We start from the raw sequence: 17,195 nt of genomic DNA on the forward strand, positions 1-17,195 counted from the left end.
TCATTGTAAATAAGAATCTGTTCTTAACTGGCTTGCCTAGTTATAAAAAGGTGTAATAAATAAATGGCTTTCTTTAATGAAGAGTTCATGACGCCATCATAGACATATCAATCAAAATACCACACACTATTTTGACTTAAATGTTGCTGAGCTTCTCTGTAAAAGAATGAGGAAAAATACAGAAAGATAGTCATATCACAGATGATCTCACAATAATAAACATTTAATCCAGTGAATAAATAACGGGTTTATGTTTGACTGAAAAGAGATCGATTTTACGTCTCTTTCGAAGGTTTCCTGCGATAGGAACCTTCGAGAGATACTTCAGGATACTCATTAAAAATTCATTATCCCCTGAGTCGTTAATGCCGCGGAACAAAATCATGCATAGTATGTTGAGTGAGTGTTTTCTTCAGGAGTGATGAATTATTGTAAACATTGGGGTGGCTAATCTCAGAAACCCAGAAGTAAAATTTTGCGTAATTGCGTCAGATATGTTACGTGCGTCTGTCAACGAGAGATTATGTATAGATTTATATAGGGCCGAATCATCGGTCTGCCCCCCCCCAACTTTTGGATGAATCTCATTGTCCCCACTTGTTTTTGATGCACTTATCTGATACAGTAGGTAGTTGTCCCACTGTCTTTTCACATCCAAATGGTTTCTGGGCCATTGCCATGCAAATTATCAAAGGAACCATTTCTATTACCCCCCCTCCATGTATTGAACAAAAGTGATGTGCCCTTATTTGGTAGGGTCAAAGATTCCAAAAATGGTATCCAAGTTTGTGTCATTGAACAGGCTTGGGCAATCCAGTGACCGGATTTTGGACATTCTTAACAGTTCAAGATGTGTGATTTAACTCTTGGTCTCTCTGTAGTAGAAACAGCACAGAAGATGGGAAAAGATATGTACACTACCGGTCCAAAGTTTTGGAACACTTAATCAAGGGTTTTTCTTCATTTTTTACATTGTAGAATAATGTAATGCGATGCTACTGGAGGCAGAGAAGTTAGGCGCAGGAGAGCAGAAACTGATTTACAACGATTGTGTTTAATAACCATAAACCACCGTCAACAGAACAATACAATAAATGGGTCAAACAAAACCCGGTAAATACCAGCATACCGTGCACAAGCACTACAACAAACTATTACGGACAAGGACATGGGGGGGGGGGGGGGGGGGGGACAGAGGGTTAAATCCACAACATGTAATTGATGGAATTGGAACCAGGTGTGATGGAAGACAAGACAAAACCAATGGAAAATTTAAGTGGATCGGAGATGGCTAGAAGGTCGGTGACGTCGACCGCCAAACGCCGCCCGAACAAGGAGAGAGACCAACTTCGGCGGAAGTCGTGACAAATAATAGTGACGACATCAAACTATGAAATAATAACATGTAGTTACCAAAAATGTGTTAAAATCAAAATATATTTTATAGTTGAGATTCTTCAAATAGCCACCCTTTGCCTTGATGACAGCTTTGCACACTCTTGGCATTCTCTCAACCAGCTTCATAAGGTAGTCACCTGGAATGCATTTAAATTAACAGGTGTGCGTTCTTAAAAGTTAATTTGTGGAATTTCTTTCCTTCTCAATGCGCTTGAGCCAATCAATTGTGTTGTGACAAGGTAGGGTTGGTATACAGAAGATATCCCTATTTGGTAAAAGACCAAGTCCATATTATGGCAGGAACAGCTCAAATAAGAAAAGAGAAACGGTCAGTCAATCCTGGAAATTTCAAGAACTTTGAATGTTTCTTCAAGTGCAGTCGCAAAAACCATCAAGCGCTATGATGAAACTGGCTCTCATGAGGACCGCCACAGGAATGGAAGACCCAGAGTTACCTCTGCTACAGAGGATACGTTCATTAGAGTTACTAGCCTCAGAAATTGCAGCCCAAATAAATGCTTCAGAGTTCAAGTAACAGACACATCTCAACATCAACTGTTCAGAGGAGACTGTGTGAATCAGGCCTTCATGGTCAAATTGCTGCAAAGAAACCCCTACTAAAGGACACCAATAATAATAAGAGACTTGCTTGGGCCAAGAAACACGAGCAATGGACATTAGACCGGTGGAAATTTGTCCTTTGGTCTGGAGTCCAAATTGGAGATTTTGGTTCCAAACGCTGTTGTGAGACGCGGTATGGGTGAACGGATGATCCGGTGTGGGTGAACAGATGGTTTTTCAACAGGACAATGACCCAAGGCACCTCCAGGCGGTGTATGGGCTATTTTACCAATAATTAGAGTGATGGAGTGCTGCATCAGATGACCTGGCCTCCACAATCCCCTGACCTCAACCAAATTGAGAAGGTTTGGGATGAGTCAGACCACAGAGTGAAGGAAAAGCAGCCAACAAGTGCTCAGCATATGTGGGAACTCCTTCAAGGCTGTTGGAATAGCATTCCAGGTGGAGCTAATTGATAGCTTTGCACACTACTGTCATTCTCTCATCAAGGCAAAGAGTGGCTATTTGAATAATCTCAAATATAATATATATTTGGATTTGTTTAACACTTTAGGTTACTACATGATTCCATATGTGTTATTTCATAGTTTTGATGTCTTCATAATTATTCTACAATGTAGAAAATAGTAAAAAATAAAGAAACTATTGAATGAGTAAGTGTTCTAAAACTTTGGCCCAGTAGTGTATGTCATGTGTCAATATTCCACAAAGTCATACTCGTATCCTTCATCCCTTCTATTCATCAAACTAGTAAATCCTGGGTGAAAAACAACACTGCAGTATAAGAAGAGTACAAAACACAAGAAGGTGAAAGAAAAAACATGATTTGGGGGGTGAATTCATTAACTAATGTTGCCAAAGAGGATGCTAGTGTATTTTGTTTTGAAGTCCCGCTCTCCAGCCTTAGTCAGTCAAGCCATCAGTGCAGTTAGCGTTAGCAGCAGCAGGCTAGCTTACTTTTTTTTTTGTACTTTAAACCAGCAAACATGATAGGAAGAAAATGTTAGAAAGTCATTTAAAATAAGTCTAAACTGGTCTGTAAAAGACGAGCATGCTTGTCTCCACGAGTTCTCCTAGATATTGCCATACTTGCGGTGTGAAAATAATATTTAGCTAGCTACATTGATTGTTATGGATACGCCAGGTGGTCACGGACACAGATATATAATTAATTATATTTCTATCATGTGGCAGCTGCTCTTCTTGTGCTCTGATCAGAATGATGATAACAAGAATACTTTTTTATTCATAAATAATGAAGCTCACATTTTGAAATATATTTGGTGAATGACGACCTTTCTCAGAATCCTTACGTGTGTGGACCTGATTTTTTTCTTATATCATCTATTAAAGCATAAACACAAAAAAACATGTGTTCACATCCGCTGATTTAAAAAAAAAGAACACTGAATTTTACATACACACATACAGTTTGTGACAAATTCATACTAGTCTGTGCAGTATCTATAGCTGACATCCTTCACAGAGCATGTATCAAGGCAGGAGTGATCCCATCAGAAGACATGGTCTAAACTGAAGATCACTTTTATGTCTCTCACATCAAGTACAAGTAAAGGGGCACCTACTCTGCAAGTAGTCCTATCCTCAACACCTCATAAGTTATTCATGGCTACATTTATACAAATTTATGATCCTTTGTCCAATTATTGGCAATTAGTGGACAAGTATTAGAATTTGTGCCCTCTATTAGAATAATAAACTAAAGGGGGGTTTTGAATTATTTTTGTTGTATTAATGCTATTTAATCTCTCCTCAGACTAATATTATTCTGTTTGTCCTGTGGGTACCTTTGCCACTGTTCCACCCCTTGTGTATTGCGCTGTCATGGTGTATGGCTCCAAAAAAACACAATGAGAGGCTCCTGAGCTCAATGAGAGGCTCCAACCAGCCATGTGAACCCATCATTGCCTGATGCAACTTTGAATAGTATTGGCACAGGTACATTTACGCCAAATGTCATATGCCATTACATATGTGATACATACGCACATGCACATCCTATTTTCTATTCATAATTGTCTCCTTTGTTGTGGTTTGAGCATGTACAATATGTACATGGATTCCTCTGGAGCAAGATACTGTATGAAAAAACACGTCCCCCGAAAGGGTCACTGTCTCTGTTCAGCCGCAGCAGCCTCTTCTCTGCCCAGCAGTTCTGTCCTCAACTCGCCAGGTTTGGGAGGGATTTCTGGAAAAGTCTGGCGAAGGGAAATGAAACGCGTATGCATCACATTGGATTATCAGCAACATTTTCAAGCAATACATTTCCATGTATGATTTTATCAACAAGTATGCAAAACACAAAGACAACGTGGACCTTTTCATTTTACAATACATTTGGTCATATAATGTAAAAAGCACACGGGGGCGGATAGGGTGCTTGTTCCCGTGCTTACCAGATCGGGTCTGTAGTACTGATGGATAACCTCTGTTCCGGCGAACATGGATAGTACACCGGCACCAAACATCCGCAGGTACCGAGGCCAAGATACACCGGCAGGCATCTTCAAATCAGCCCGAGAGGACCAATCAGTTACCTATACAGGAGAGGGATGGACAGTGATGTAGTCATTATACATTAACAGAGGGTGTTCTTTTAATGGAAGCCTCTCCAACATAATCCAGGTAGAATCAGGAATTCCCTAGGCCCCTTACTTTTTTCAATCTTGACTAATGACATGCCACTGGCTTTGAATAAAGCTAGTGTGTCTATGCATGCAGATGACTTAACTCTATACACATCAGCTCCTACAGTGACATAAATGACTGCAACGCTTAACAAAGTGCTGCAGTTAGTTTCAGAATTGGTGGCAAGGAATAAGTTCAATCCTAAATATTTCTAAAACTAAAAGCATTGAATTTGGGACAAATCTTTCACTAAGCCCTAAACCTCAACTAAATCTTGTAATGAATAATGTGGAAATTGAGCAAGTTGAGGTGACTAAACTGCTTGAATTAACCCTGCATTGTAAACTGTCACGGTCAAAAATGTTTACAACAGTAGCTAAGATGGGGAGAAGTCTGTCCATAATAAAGCACTACTCTGCCTTCTTAACAACACTGTCAACAAGGCAGGTCCTACAGGCCCTAGTTTTGTCGCACCTCGACTACGTTTCAGTCGTGTAGTCAGGTGACACAAAGAGGGACTTAGGAAAATTACAATTGGCTTAGAACAGGGCAGCACGGCTGGCCTTTAAATGTTTTTTATTTTATTTATTTTTTTAATCTTTATTTAACTAGGCAAGTCAGTTAAAAACTAATTTTTATTTACAATGACGGCCTACCCCAGCCAACCCTGGGCCAATTCTATACTGCCCTATGGCACTCCCCAGTCACGGCCAGATGTGATGCAGCCTGGATTCAAACCAAGTACTGCACTGAGATGCAGTGTCTTATTCCACTGCACCACTCTGGAGCCCTAAATGTACACAGAGAGATAACAACATTAATAATATGCATGTCATGTCAATCTCTCATGGCTCAAAGTGGAGGAGAGATTGACTTCATCATTACTTGTTCTTGTAAGAAGTGTTGCCAAGCTGAATGCACCGAGGTGTCCGTTTTAAAATACTAGCACACAGCTCAGACACCCATGCATACCCCACAAGACATACCCCCAGAGGTCTCTTCACAATCCCCAAGTCCAGAACAGACTATGGGAGGCGCATAGTACTACATAGAGCCATGACTACATGGAACTCTATTCCACATCAGGTAACTGATGCAAGCAGTAGAATCCGATTGAAAAAACACCTTATGGAACAGTGGGTGTGAAGAGACACACACACAGGTACAGACACGCGCATACGCACACACACGCTAGCACACGCACTCTACACACGTACATTATAATATTGTTGAGTATTATACATTTTGTGTTGTGGATATGTGGGGGTCTGACAGTGTTATATGATGTACTGTTTTATCTTTGTTTTATGTGTAATATAAGTGCCTTAATGTGTTTGTACCCCAGGAAGAGTAGCTGCTGCCTTGGCAGGAATGAAAGGGGATCCATAATAAACCCCAGGAAGAGTAGCCGCTGCCTTGGCAGGAACTAATGGGGATCCATAATAAACCCCAGGAAGAGTAGCCGCTGCCTTGGCAGGAACTAATGGGGATCCATAATAAACCCCAGGAAGAGTAGCCGCTGCCTTGGCAGGAACTAATGGGGATCCATAATAAACCCCAGGAAGAGTAGCCGCTGCCTTGGCAGGAACTAATGGGGATTCATAATAAACCCCAGGAAGAGTAGCCGCTGCCTTGGCAGGAACTAATGGGGATTCATAATAAACCCCAGGAAATGTAGCCGCTGCCTTGGCAGGAACTAATGGGGATCCATAATAAACCCCAGGAAGAGTAGCCGCTGCCTTGGCAGGAACTAATGGGGATCCCTAATAAATACAAAAAAATACAAATACTGCAGAGGGAGCACGCCCCCATCCACATCAACGGGGCCACACATCACTGACAACCTGAATTGTTCCATCCACACAGACAGTGTGGAGAAGAAGGCGCAACAGCACCTCTTCAACCTCAGGAGGCAGAAGAAAGCCAGCTTGGCCCCTAAAACCCTTACAAACTTCTACAGATGCACCATTGAGAGCATCCTCAATGGAACGGCTGGTAGCCTAGTGGTTAGAGCGTTGGACTAGTTACCGAAAGGCTGCAAGATCGAATCCCTGAGTTGACAAGGTAAAAATCTGTCGTTCTGCTCCTGAGCGAGGCAGTTAACGGTAGGCTGTCATTGAAAATAAGAATTTGTTATTAACTGACTTGCCTAGTAAAATAAAAAATCCTGTTGAGCTGTATCACCACCTGGTAAGGCATCTTTAACCGCAGGGCTCTCCAGGGGGTGGTGCCTGCCCCCCAGGACATCTACAGCACCTGGTATCACAGGAAGGCCAACAAGATCATCAAGGACCTCAGCCACCCAAGCCACAGCGTGTTCACCCTGCTACTATCTAGAAGGCGGAGACAGTGCAGGTGGGACTTCTCCAGGCCATCAGACTGTTAAAAAGTCACCACTAGCTGGCCTCCGCCCAGTACCTTGCCCTGAACTTTAGTCACTGTTACTAGCCGGTACTCGAGACTGCTGCCCTATGCCCTAGTATTCATTATCATTGAGTACTCGTCACTTTAATAGTGTTTACATACCGTTTTTCTTTTGAATTCAGGAGGCTAGTATCAGCTACATTTATGCCTTTACTAGACTATGGGGATATTTTATATATGAATGCTTCCGCTCAGTGTTTGAGATCAATTGACACCCTTTACCATGGCACTTTGAGATTTATTTTAAAATGCAAAACACTTACGCACCACTGCACTTTGTATACCAGGGTTAGCTGGCCTGCTCTAGTCACTCGTAGGCTCAGTCACTGGTATACTTTTATTTACAAAGCCATTTTGGGTTTACTACATTTTTATTTGGGCATTTATATTGTTCAGAAATGTGGTGGGTACTCTCTTCGTTCGCTAGACTTTATCCTGCTAACTGTTCCAAATGTCCAAACTGAATTTGGTAAAAGGGCTTTTATGTACTCTGCGCCATCGTCTTGGAACGTCTTACAAAATACTTTTAAACTGGAAGAACTTGTCCCGATTGGTGTTTTTAAAACACTGATGAAGGATTTTGAGACTGATTCCCTGACCTGTCAATGTTTTTAATTTGCTGTTTTTGATTTTGTTATACTCTTGTGAATTCTATGGTTTTTACTAGATTACTTGTAGTTTTTCATGTTGTTTGTCTGTAATTTTTGTAATGACTTGGTGCTGCCTATCTTGGCCAGGACGCCCTTTAAAAAAAGATTTTAAATCTCAATGAGCCCTTCCTGGTTAAATAAAGGTTTAATAATAATAATAAACGTCATATGTATGTACTGTATTCTAGTCAAGGCTCATCCTATAACTACTGCTGTACACAAATGTTTTATTCATATACTGTCCATCGTGTCTATACACACCATCATATACATATCTATTTATATTCCAGACTCTGACATTGCTCGTTCTAATTTTAATTCCTTTATATGTATTTTGGGGATTTGGGTGTATTGTTAGGCATTACTGCACTGTCGAACATAAGATTTTCGCTACACCCGCGATAACATCTGCAAAATATGTGTACGCGACCAATACAATTTGATTTAATTTAGAATGGATTAATGATGTGAGCTCCACACTCCGACCCAGTAGGCGGCGACAACGCAAATACTTTTGTTAGGGTAAAGCTAACAATAAACTGAAAAGACGCTTCACCCCAATGTTCCTAAATGGTCTTTGTTTTGGGTCCATTGATCGCCCTCAATCGGTACATTTTGTGAAAAAGGAATTCTAAACATATGTATAACAGGTATGTCGCTACTCAACATCTCTTGTATTAGCACGTTTATATACTCCCCTTGCAATTTCCCAGCAAGCTTGTTTAGTAGCTAGAATGAATGTTAGTTGTCTGTAACCCTTTTTTTTTACCACCAAACGTCTTTGTGGTGTTGTGATAACAATCAGTTTGCCAAATCTAAAGGCCGATAGTTTGCCAATCACTCCTACTGTGGTAAATGACAGTGTAAAAGGGCATATCATTGTAGCTAACAGCAACATGAATGTTAATTTATTTAAGTAAATCCTCGTAAAGATGGAAGAAAAGCAGTATACGTCACTGACGGTTCCTACGGATTATCTCCAACAGTGGTGAGTTGTCCTCCGAACGCGTTGGTGTTGGGAGGTTTTGCATAAAATACAATTGTTGTGGAGTGTCAGTGTGGAGGTCTCCATCAACATGTATTAAATAAAGCTCATTTTGCAATAACTGTCAAAACAGTTCCTATCGCCATGGCCTACAGCAGGCTATGTATTATTGTCATCATTAGACAAAGCATGCTTTTCTCCCCCCCACAACACTGTACTTTTTAAAATTAAGAAACAATTATGATCCTGTGAAGACAGACCGACAGGAAGGCAGACATTTTTACATGGTACAATGTACATGATTAAATAATGATTTGCAAAGAAAAAACTGATTGGAAGTTTATATGCAAAGTTACTCTATGGATGCAGAGTGAGGTAACATGTCATTGATAGGCCATTTACATTTAAGTAAAGTAATCCTAGACGTTAAAACACATGCATCCTTACAACATGATCATTAATAGCACACACACCCATGTCAAACCCAAAAGTTGGGCCATGAATGTTTTCTGACCAGGAAACATGAGACGTCAAACCAATGTGTGTGTGAAATGTATTCTAGGAAGGTTGCTGTCATATTTGTTGATGTAAACTCACATATATACTGGGTTCCTAGGAGCATGAACCGTTTCTCTATGGACCCTCAGTCATTTCTTTGTCTTCCGGTTTGTCACCTCTCTGGACAAACCCCATTTGAAAACAAAAGAAGATGGTGTCACCCCAGTCGGTTTCTTTTGTCTTCTGGACCTGTAGGTACCAGTCCACCCAGCAGCACCCCCAAGCTCAACATGTGATGCAGTACCATAACACGGGTCATATGGGTCATTACATGGAGGGATCCAGAGAGGACCGGGTCATGACGGAGCTGTCTGTCCACCAGGACCTCCCTGTCCACCAAGAGCTGGACTTCCTTCACGACTTCCATCAAGAGCCAATCGTCCAACACGATCAGCCTGTGGATACATCACAAGGTATGTGATGACCGCCCCCACCCCCTTACTTAGCCAGGCCGTCTGCCATGTTTGTGTGGTCAATATTTGTACAGCTTTATTTGTTGTGCGCTCTCTCCTCTGCGTACACACATTTCCCCAGTCCCCACCACCCTGGTGTTAACATGAACTGATCTATCCTCACGCGGTGCTGTTCCAGTAATCAATCCGATTATATTTGTCCAGCACCTTCCACAGAATCATTGGGCGTGTCTGAGATTGACTACATTGCAGTCGGACTGCACAGGATCACTGATTTTTATAAATCCCCATTTTGCTTCCCGGAGAACCACTCATTATGTGATCAAGATTTGCGATTCTGCACCTCGCCTCAAATGGATTCCCCCGCAAACCTGTTCATTTTCTGTCTTTTAGCTCCGACGCCAGGGAAGAGAAAGAGAGGTCGGCCTCCCAAACAGAAGCCGGGGGAGGGCCAACCGCAGGAGGACTACGATCAGGCAGAGGCCCTGAAGAAAGCCAAAAGGACCCTTAACCGTTTCAATGGCATGTCAGTGGACGAGGTTATGGCCAAAACCCTGCCAGACATTATTGACCATAACCTGGACATTTTGATAGTGAGTTTTAACATTTAATTTGTGACATTTTCAGACTGGTGATGTTGAGTAGGGCTGTTTATGTAAAGTTTGGCCCAATTATATATATTTTTATCTGTACCATTATTAATGATAGGCCATTCTACCCTGATGATGGCCCATGGAATACACCATTCTACCCTAATGATAGCACATGGAATACACCATTCTACCCTGATGATGGCCCCTGGAATACACACACCATTATACCCTGATGATAGCCCCTGGAATACACACACCATTATACCCTGATGATAGCCCCTGGAATACACACACCATTATACCCTGATGATAGCCCCTGGAATACACACACCATTATACCCTGATGATAGCCCCTGGAATACACACACCATTATACCCTGATGATAGCCCCTGGAATACACACACCATTATACCCTGATGATAGCCCCTGGAATACACACACCATTATACCCTGATGATAGCCCATTGGATCAAACACAACTTTTCATTAGATTAAACCCATGTACTACGTGCGTTGTGAATTTGAATCAAATCAAAAATGACTCTTCAGTCTCTAGCATTTTGCAATAATAAGAATTTATGATCCCTTTCTCAGATTGGTATCAATCCAGGACTGTTGTCAGCCTACAAGGGACGACATTACCCAAACCCAGGAAACCATTTCTGTACGTAGCACTCACTTCTATTTCCATACATACATACAGAGTACTGTAATACCACATACTGACTGCCTGATTAGGGTCATGTTCATTAGGGCACAACGAAGCAAAACATTGTGCAGCGGAAAAAAAGAAAAAACAAGCCAGTCTTGTTGGACGAGTTCAAACGGTACCTCTCTCTTTGACTCGTTTTAGAACGCTTTCTTCCGTTTTGTGCCTAGTGAACACAACCCACGTTATTAGTAACATTATGAGGAAAGTGATTGAGCTTGTTTTTGTTTTGGACCTTAGGGAAATGCCTGTTCCTCTCTGGTCTTACTGATGAGCAGCTCAACCACATGCACGATCTGAGCCTGCCGGAGAAGTATGGCATTGGCTTTACCAACATGGTGGAGAGGACAACGCCAGGAAGCAAAGACCTCTCAAGGTGTCAAACCTATAGTAATAAACCTATAGTAATAAAAAAAGCACAGATGTCATGAAACATCCATTTTGCATTTTCTTTCTAGTTACAGTTGTCGTCATGGTTATTGGTTCATTGTCGTCATGGTTATTGGGTCATTGTCTAGGCTAACTTTGTTACTATTTCTACAGCAAAGAGTTTCGTGAAGGAGGCCGGCAATTGGTGGAGAAGCTGAAGAAATACAAGCCACTAATCGCAGCTTTCAACGGAAAATGTGAGCACATTTTTATAGAGCATATCAGTAATTACAATTATAGTTTGTTTTGTCTTTTACAGATAAAAACAGAAATACTTGTCATTTCGACAAAGTTTGACCTACATCATTTCATGATGATATTCATTGCATTACGGTCTGGTTCGATTCCAGGCTTTATCACAGCGGTCTAAGGCACTGCATCTCAGTGCTAGAGGCGTCACTACAGACACCCTGGTTCAGGGCCGTGATTGGGAGTCCCATAGGGCCGGCGCACAATTGGCCCAGCGTCGTCCGGGTTTGGCCGGTGTAGGTCGTCATTGTAAATAAGAATTTGTTCTGAACTGACTTGCCTAGTTAAATAAAGGTTAAATTACTCTTCTTCGGCAGGTATTTACGAAATTTTCAGCAAAGAGATCTTTGGAGTGAAGGCAAAGAAACTCGAGTTTGGCTTACAGCCGTACAAAATCCCAGAAACCGAAACAGTAAGTAGTTTTACCAAAATACACTGAACCAAAATATAAACACAACATGTAAAGAAAGTGTTAATCCCGTGTTTCATGAGCTGAAATAAAAGATCCCAGAAATGTTCCATACACACATGCTTATTTCGTGGTGTGCACGAATTTGTTTCCATCCCTGTTAGTGAGCATTTCTCCTTTGCCAAGATAATCCATCCACCTGACAGGTGGGCGAGCAGTTTGCCGATGTCAACATTGTGAATAGAGTGCCCCATGGTGAGGTTATGGTACGGGCAGGCATAAGCTACTGACAACGAACACAACTCGATTTTATCGATGGCAATTTGAACGCACAGAGATTGTCGTGCCATTCATCCACTGCCATCACCTCATGTTTCAGCATGATAATGCACGGCCCCATGTCGTAAGGATCTGTACACAATTCTTAGAAGCTGAAAATGTCCCAGTTCTTCCATGGCCTGCATACTCACCAGACATGTCACCCATTGAGCATTGCTCTGGATCAACGTGTATGACAGCGTGTTCCAGTTCCTGCTAATATCCAGCAACTTCGCACAGCCAATTGAAGAGGAGTGGGAAAACACAACGCACAATCAACAGCCTGATTAACTCTATTTTGAAGGAGATGTCACGCTGCATGAGGCAAATGGTGGTCACACCAGATACTGACTGGTTTTCTGATCCACGCCCCCCCCCCCCCCCCTTATTTCCAAAGTATCTGAAATCCATAGATTAGGGCCTAATGAATTTATTTCAATTGAAGGATTTCCTTAAAATCTTTGAAATTGTTGAATGTTGCGTTTTTATATTTTTGTTCAGGATAGTAACTAGTCGCACATGTTTGTATCCATTCTCTCATTGTCTGTTCCTACTGTTGTTTTGGGGTCTGTTCAACAGGGTACAACGTTATAGATTCCGATAGAAATGTATTCTAGATCAAGTTTAGCGTAATGTCACGTAGAGCTGTGAGCCGTGTCGGCTCCACACATTTCTACCTGCAACGTTGCGAATGTCTTCACTCATTGCATACATCCCAGGTGTGCTACTTGATGCCTTCGTCAAGCCCCCGCTGTGCCCAGTTCCCCCGCGCTCAGGACAAGGTTCACTTCTACATCAAGCTGAAGGAGATACGGGACAAGATCAAAGGTGTGGTCTCAGTGGCCCGCGAGGTGCAAGAGACTGAGTACCACTTCGACTTGGGACTTGCCAAAGGTAAAATAATGGTCACGACGGAGTTAAGTTAAGCGTTGCCACACTTCAAAGTCTCGTTCACGCTGCTATTTCAGAACGAACATGAGAAAGCCGTTAACTGAATCTCTGATATATACTGAATATATTGCCATTGATAAGGATGCCATCGTGCGCTTCATGTTACACCAATTATATTCAGTCATGTGGTGTACATTCAAAGGATAAATGAGGGTATGCTCTCTAGATTGGCAATCGTATTGAAGAGCAGTGTTGTTGATCAGTAATGTTGTATTTCCTGTATCACTGCTACAGAGGATGCTAAGAGGATGGCCATCAAGGAGGAGCAGGTGGATCCTGAGTACGAGACCTGCGACGGGGAGCGCGAGGAGGCAAGGCAAAGCACAAGCTACTGCAACATTTCCTCCACCAAAGAGACCGGTGAGAGCAAGTTTCTGAAGAGTGTTTTTTTTGTCTTTCGTTAGTGCTTCTCGGCTGATAGGAAAATAGACCCGAAAGATGAACGACTTGTCATCACTATTCATACAGCTGTTGGTTTGTTAAAGGGTTACTTCAGGATTTAGGCAATGAAGCCCTTTATCTACTGACCCAGAGTCAGATGAAGCCCCTTATCTACTGACCCAGAGTCAGATGAAGCCCTTTATCTACTGACCCAGAGTCAGATGAAGCCCCTTATCTACTGACCCAGAGTCAGATGAGGCCCTTTATCTACTGACCCAGAGTCAGATGAAGCCCCTTATCTACTGACCCAGAGTCAGATGAGGCCCTTTATCTACTGACCCAGAGTCAGATGAAGCCCTTTATCTAGATGAACTCGTGGATACCATTTTTACATCTGAATAATTGTTTTTAATTTTTATACTCCTTTCAGCAATGCCCAGTAAGGACCAAGCCCAAGCTACACCATTGAACCACATGCCATACGACCAGTGGATGACACAGTCGTTTGCGGACCAGATACCGGACATTAGCTGTAACAGTAGCAATGTAGCTCAACCTCAGTTGGGAGCAGAAACCTTTTGAAGAAGGCCCCCACAAGAAAAGTCATTGGGTCACACCGTTTCTGAGGCATCATAATGCATGCGTCACATTAGAAGGAAGATGGAGGAGAAATGGCCCATCTTGACTGGACTCCTGTTTTTCAAATTCTCTCTTTAAAACACAGCCCATTTTTTCCCCCCATTAATTTTTATAACTATTTATTGCATTTCATACAGCATGTGTCCAGTGTCTTATTTTTATATTTTTAAAGAATGGGATTTTGTTGTATCCCTCACATGTGGAAGTGTAATTGTGCTCTGGAATTTTTAAGTTTGTTATTACATAGATATTAAATCAGTTGTACAACTGACATTGACAGTTATTTTGTGGAATCCGGAACTTATTGATGTACATGGTTCATTAGGACTTGTAAAGTGATCACGTTGAATGAAAAAGACAGGCGCCTGACAGTCCCAAGACGACATGGGCCGTATTCATTAGGGCACACCGTATGAAAACCACAATGCAACGGAAAATGGAAGTGTTTCTTATTGGACAAATTCAAATAGTACCTGCTTTGTGTCTCTAGTGAATTCAACTGTGGAAAGCTTTTAAAGAGAACTGGAAAAACAGGAAAGGAACTGAAATGCTTAGTGTTTTCTTACAGTGTGCCCTAATGAACACGACCCTAGTTTCCATCTGGGTTCACAGCCACCTTTTCTAGCGGTCCCAGCAGTTTTCTCCAGGCCATTTTAAACGAGACAGTTTCAGGTGAAGGTAGCCCCAGTTTCCTCCTTATGACTGATGATCATGGCGTTACATCATTCATCTGACCTCTGAACCATATATTGATCTTCAGCAGAGCAACAGAGTTTATAATTTACTAAACAAGACGGACATCTTACAATGTCAAATGAGAATATGTCCCTGGACGCAGAATCAAATCACTCCTTTCATTATACAGAAATAACCATGCCTGGTCTTATCATGACAAATGTTTAGATGACAGTGGAGGTGTTCATCATTTACATGGATTGTAGCTAAGTCAGTTTTCCTGACAGTTGATTATACTTTCTGGGCACACAATGTCATTAGCTAGTCTATAAAGTGTATGCTCATTGCCAAATTTCTACTCATGGATAATGAGTGCGTTTCAACTAGGCAAGTCAGTTAAGAACAAATTCTTATTTTCAATGACGGCCTAGGAACAGTGGGTTATAACTGCCTTGTTCAGGGGCAGAACGACAGATTTTTACCTTGTCAGCTCGGGGATTCGATCTTGCAACCTGTCAGTTACCAGTCCAACACTAACCACTAGGCTACCTGCCGCCTCTACACTCTAACCACTAGGCTACCTGCCGCCTACCCTTAACTGTATTCACTCTGGAGGAAGAAATTGTGGTCTCTGTTACGCCCATTGTCTTGTTCTGATGCAATACTTTGTGGTGTAATTAGTATCAATATAAATCCTCATAGAAAATATACATTTTCCCATTCAAACCTAAAAAACCTGGCTTGACTGGATGATTGACGTATATGGTGTTGTGTTTGGACAAAGAAATCTTCAATATCAAACTACAAGCACAAATGGGTAGACAGATGGTTAAATTAAGTTGTTATAAGCCATAATACTGTAGTGTAGTAACATTAACATTGTTGTTAGTACTGCGTAGTTGCATAGTTATTTCATAACCCAAAGGCAGATGGCGATATTGAGTTGTTTCACCTTACCGTCCAAAGGGGATCTATCTATCTATGCAGTTGGCTATACACTCGTATCCCCCCGTGGGGGACAGAATCAGTGGAATGAATACATATCTAGTCTCATATGGCAGAGGCATCCATTCTACGGCCCGTAGGTCCACGGTAGCGTTTTGAAACCATCTGACCAGGGGTGGAAAAAAGACACCTGCAAACTGATTGGCTGAACGCGATATGCAACATCCAGGGACTAGCATTGGTGGTGGAAAATGGTGTTTTAAGTATGCATATTTACCTTTTTTCCCCCCCCTGCCTTCTCGTCATTCAATTGAGTTATGGAGGAAATCGACACCTTTGCAGCCTGAATGGAGAATGTTTTATGTACAAAGACTTGATAGGCCAGTTGCAAAGTAAAAAATGACTATATAGTAAGAATGTATGTGAACAAAATGTAGTTTTTTGGTCTTAATTCAAGGTTGGGCATAAGGTTAGCAAATGTGATTAGGGTTAGGTTTTAAAGAAGAGAAATATGAGTTCCTCAGCTAAGGCGAGGCGACGCAACAAACAACGGGCAAACTGCTGGTTCACGCTGGGTCCAGCGTGAACCAACCCCCCGCCCCCCCCAAAAAGTGTCCCAGCGGCAGAGAGGAAGCGATGAGGTGTTGCACTGCCCAAAATCTGTCCAGGAAAACAAGCCCAAGAAGTGAGGAATTTATGTATGGCGGTCAATGAGAGATTGTCTAATTTGGTCAACAGAACATTTAATTGCTAATTTGCTACACAATGCTTATTTGATTGAATAGAAGTTTCGTAACAGTTAGGTTGTTAAGAATGCACTGATATAAGTGGACGCACGTGGCATTTCGGCGACTAAAAAAACAACAACTTTATATTGGAGTTGTGCCTGTTAGACATACACCCAGACCGTGAGCAGAGCAACAGGCCCAGGCCTACACCCACCCAAGACCCATCCTGCGACATAAGAGGCATATATCAGATGCTCAGCATGCTCTGCTCACAACTATTGGTCAGAGCCTAAACCACACAAATAAGAGGTGACAGCATTCCCTCCCAAATATGCCCCCCTAGACACAACTACGACAAAACAACCAACAAAAATGGGTCACAACTCTTGTCGCACGCTGGGTCTGTATCAGTAGAGGCTCTTCCTCAGTGAATTTCATTTTTTTTTTTTTTTTTTTTTAGTTACCCACCTTAGATTAAACTATACAACATATATTCACATCACCAAATA

At 41.9% G+C, this 17,195-nt stretch overlaps 2 protein-coding genes across 3 annotated transcripts; one reads left to right on the forward strand and one right to left on the reverse strand.

Annotated features, from left to right (window-relative positions):
- Positions 1 to 1,192: 1,192 nt before the first annotated feature.
- Positions 1,193 to 4,534, reverse strand: LOC139578146 (ubiquinol-cytochrome-c reductase complex assembly factor 6-like). The gene is made up of 2 exons (XM_071405398.1): positions 4,398 to 4,534; positions 1,193 to 4,199 (listed from the first exon to the last, which is right to left on the reverse strand). Exons 1-2 carry the CDS (start codon positions 4,503 to 4,505, stop codon positions 4,110 to 4,112), a joined length of 198 nt encoding a protein of 65 aa, XP_071261499.1. The 5' UTR covers positions 4,506 to 4,534; the 3' UTR covers positions 1,193 to 4,109.
- Positions 4,535 to 8,174: 3,640 nt separating this feature from the next.
- LOC139578148 (G/T mismatch-specific thymine DNA glycosylase-like) lies at positions 8,175 to 14,621 on the forward strand. Of its 2 annotated transcripts, XM_071405399.1 has the most exons (11): positions 8,175 to 8,353; positions 8,621 to 8,691; positions 9,442 to 9,659; positions 10,053 to 10,252; positions 10,848 to 10,917; positions 11,203 to 11,338; positions 11,506 to 11,588; positions 11,958 to 12,052; positions 13,087 to 13,261; positions 13,553 to 13,678; positions 14,130 to 14,621. In XM_071405399.1, exons 2-11 carry the CDS (start codon positions 8,636 to 8,638, stop codon positions 14,279 to 14,281), a joined length of 1,311 nt encoding a protein of 436 aa, XP_071261500.1. In that variant the 5' UTR covers positions 8,175 to 8,353; positions 8,621 to 8,635; the 3' UTR covers positions 14,282 to 14,621. The 2 variants fall into 2 exon arrangements, with proteins under 2 accessions (XP_071261500.1, XP_071261501.1); XM_071405400.1 differs by lacking the exon at positions 8,621 to 8,691 and having other exon boundaries at positions 8,237 to 8,353.
- Positions 14,622 to 17,195: the final 2,574 nt, after the last annotated feature.

This window comes from Salvelinus alpinus, chromosome 6, assembly GCF_045679555.1.
Source record: "Salvelinus alpinus chromosome 6, SLU_Salpinus.1, whole genome shotgun sequence".
NCBI lineage: Eukaryota > Metazoa > Chordata > Actinopteri > Salmoniformes > Salmonidae > Salvelinus > Salvelinus alpinus.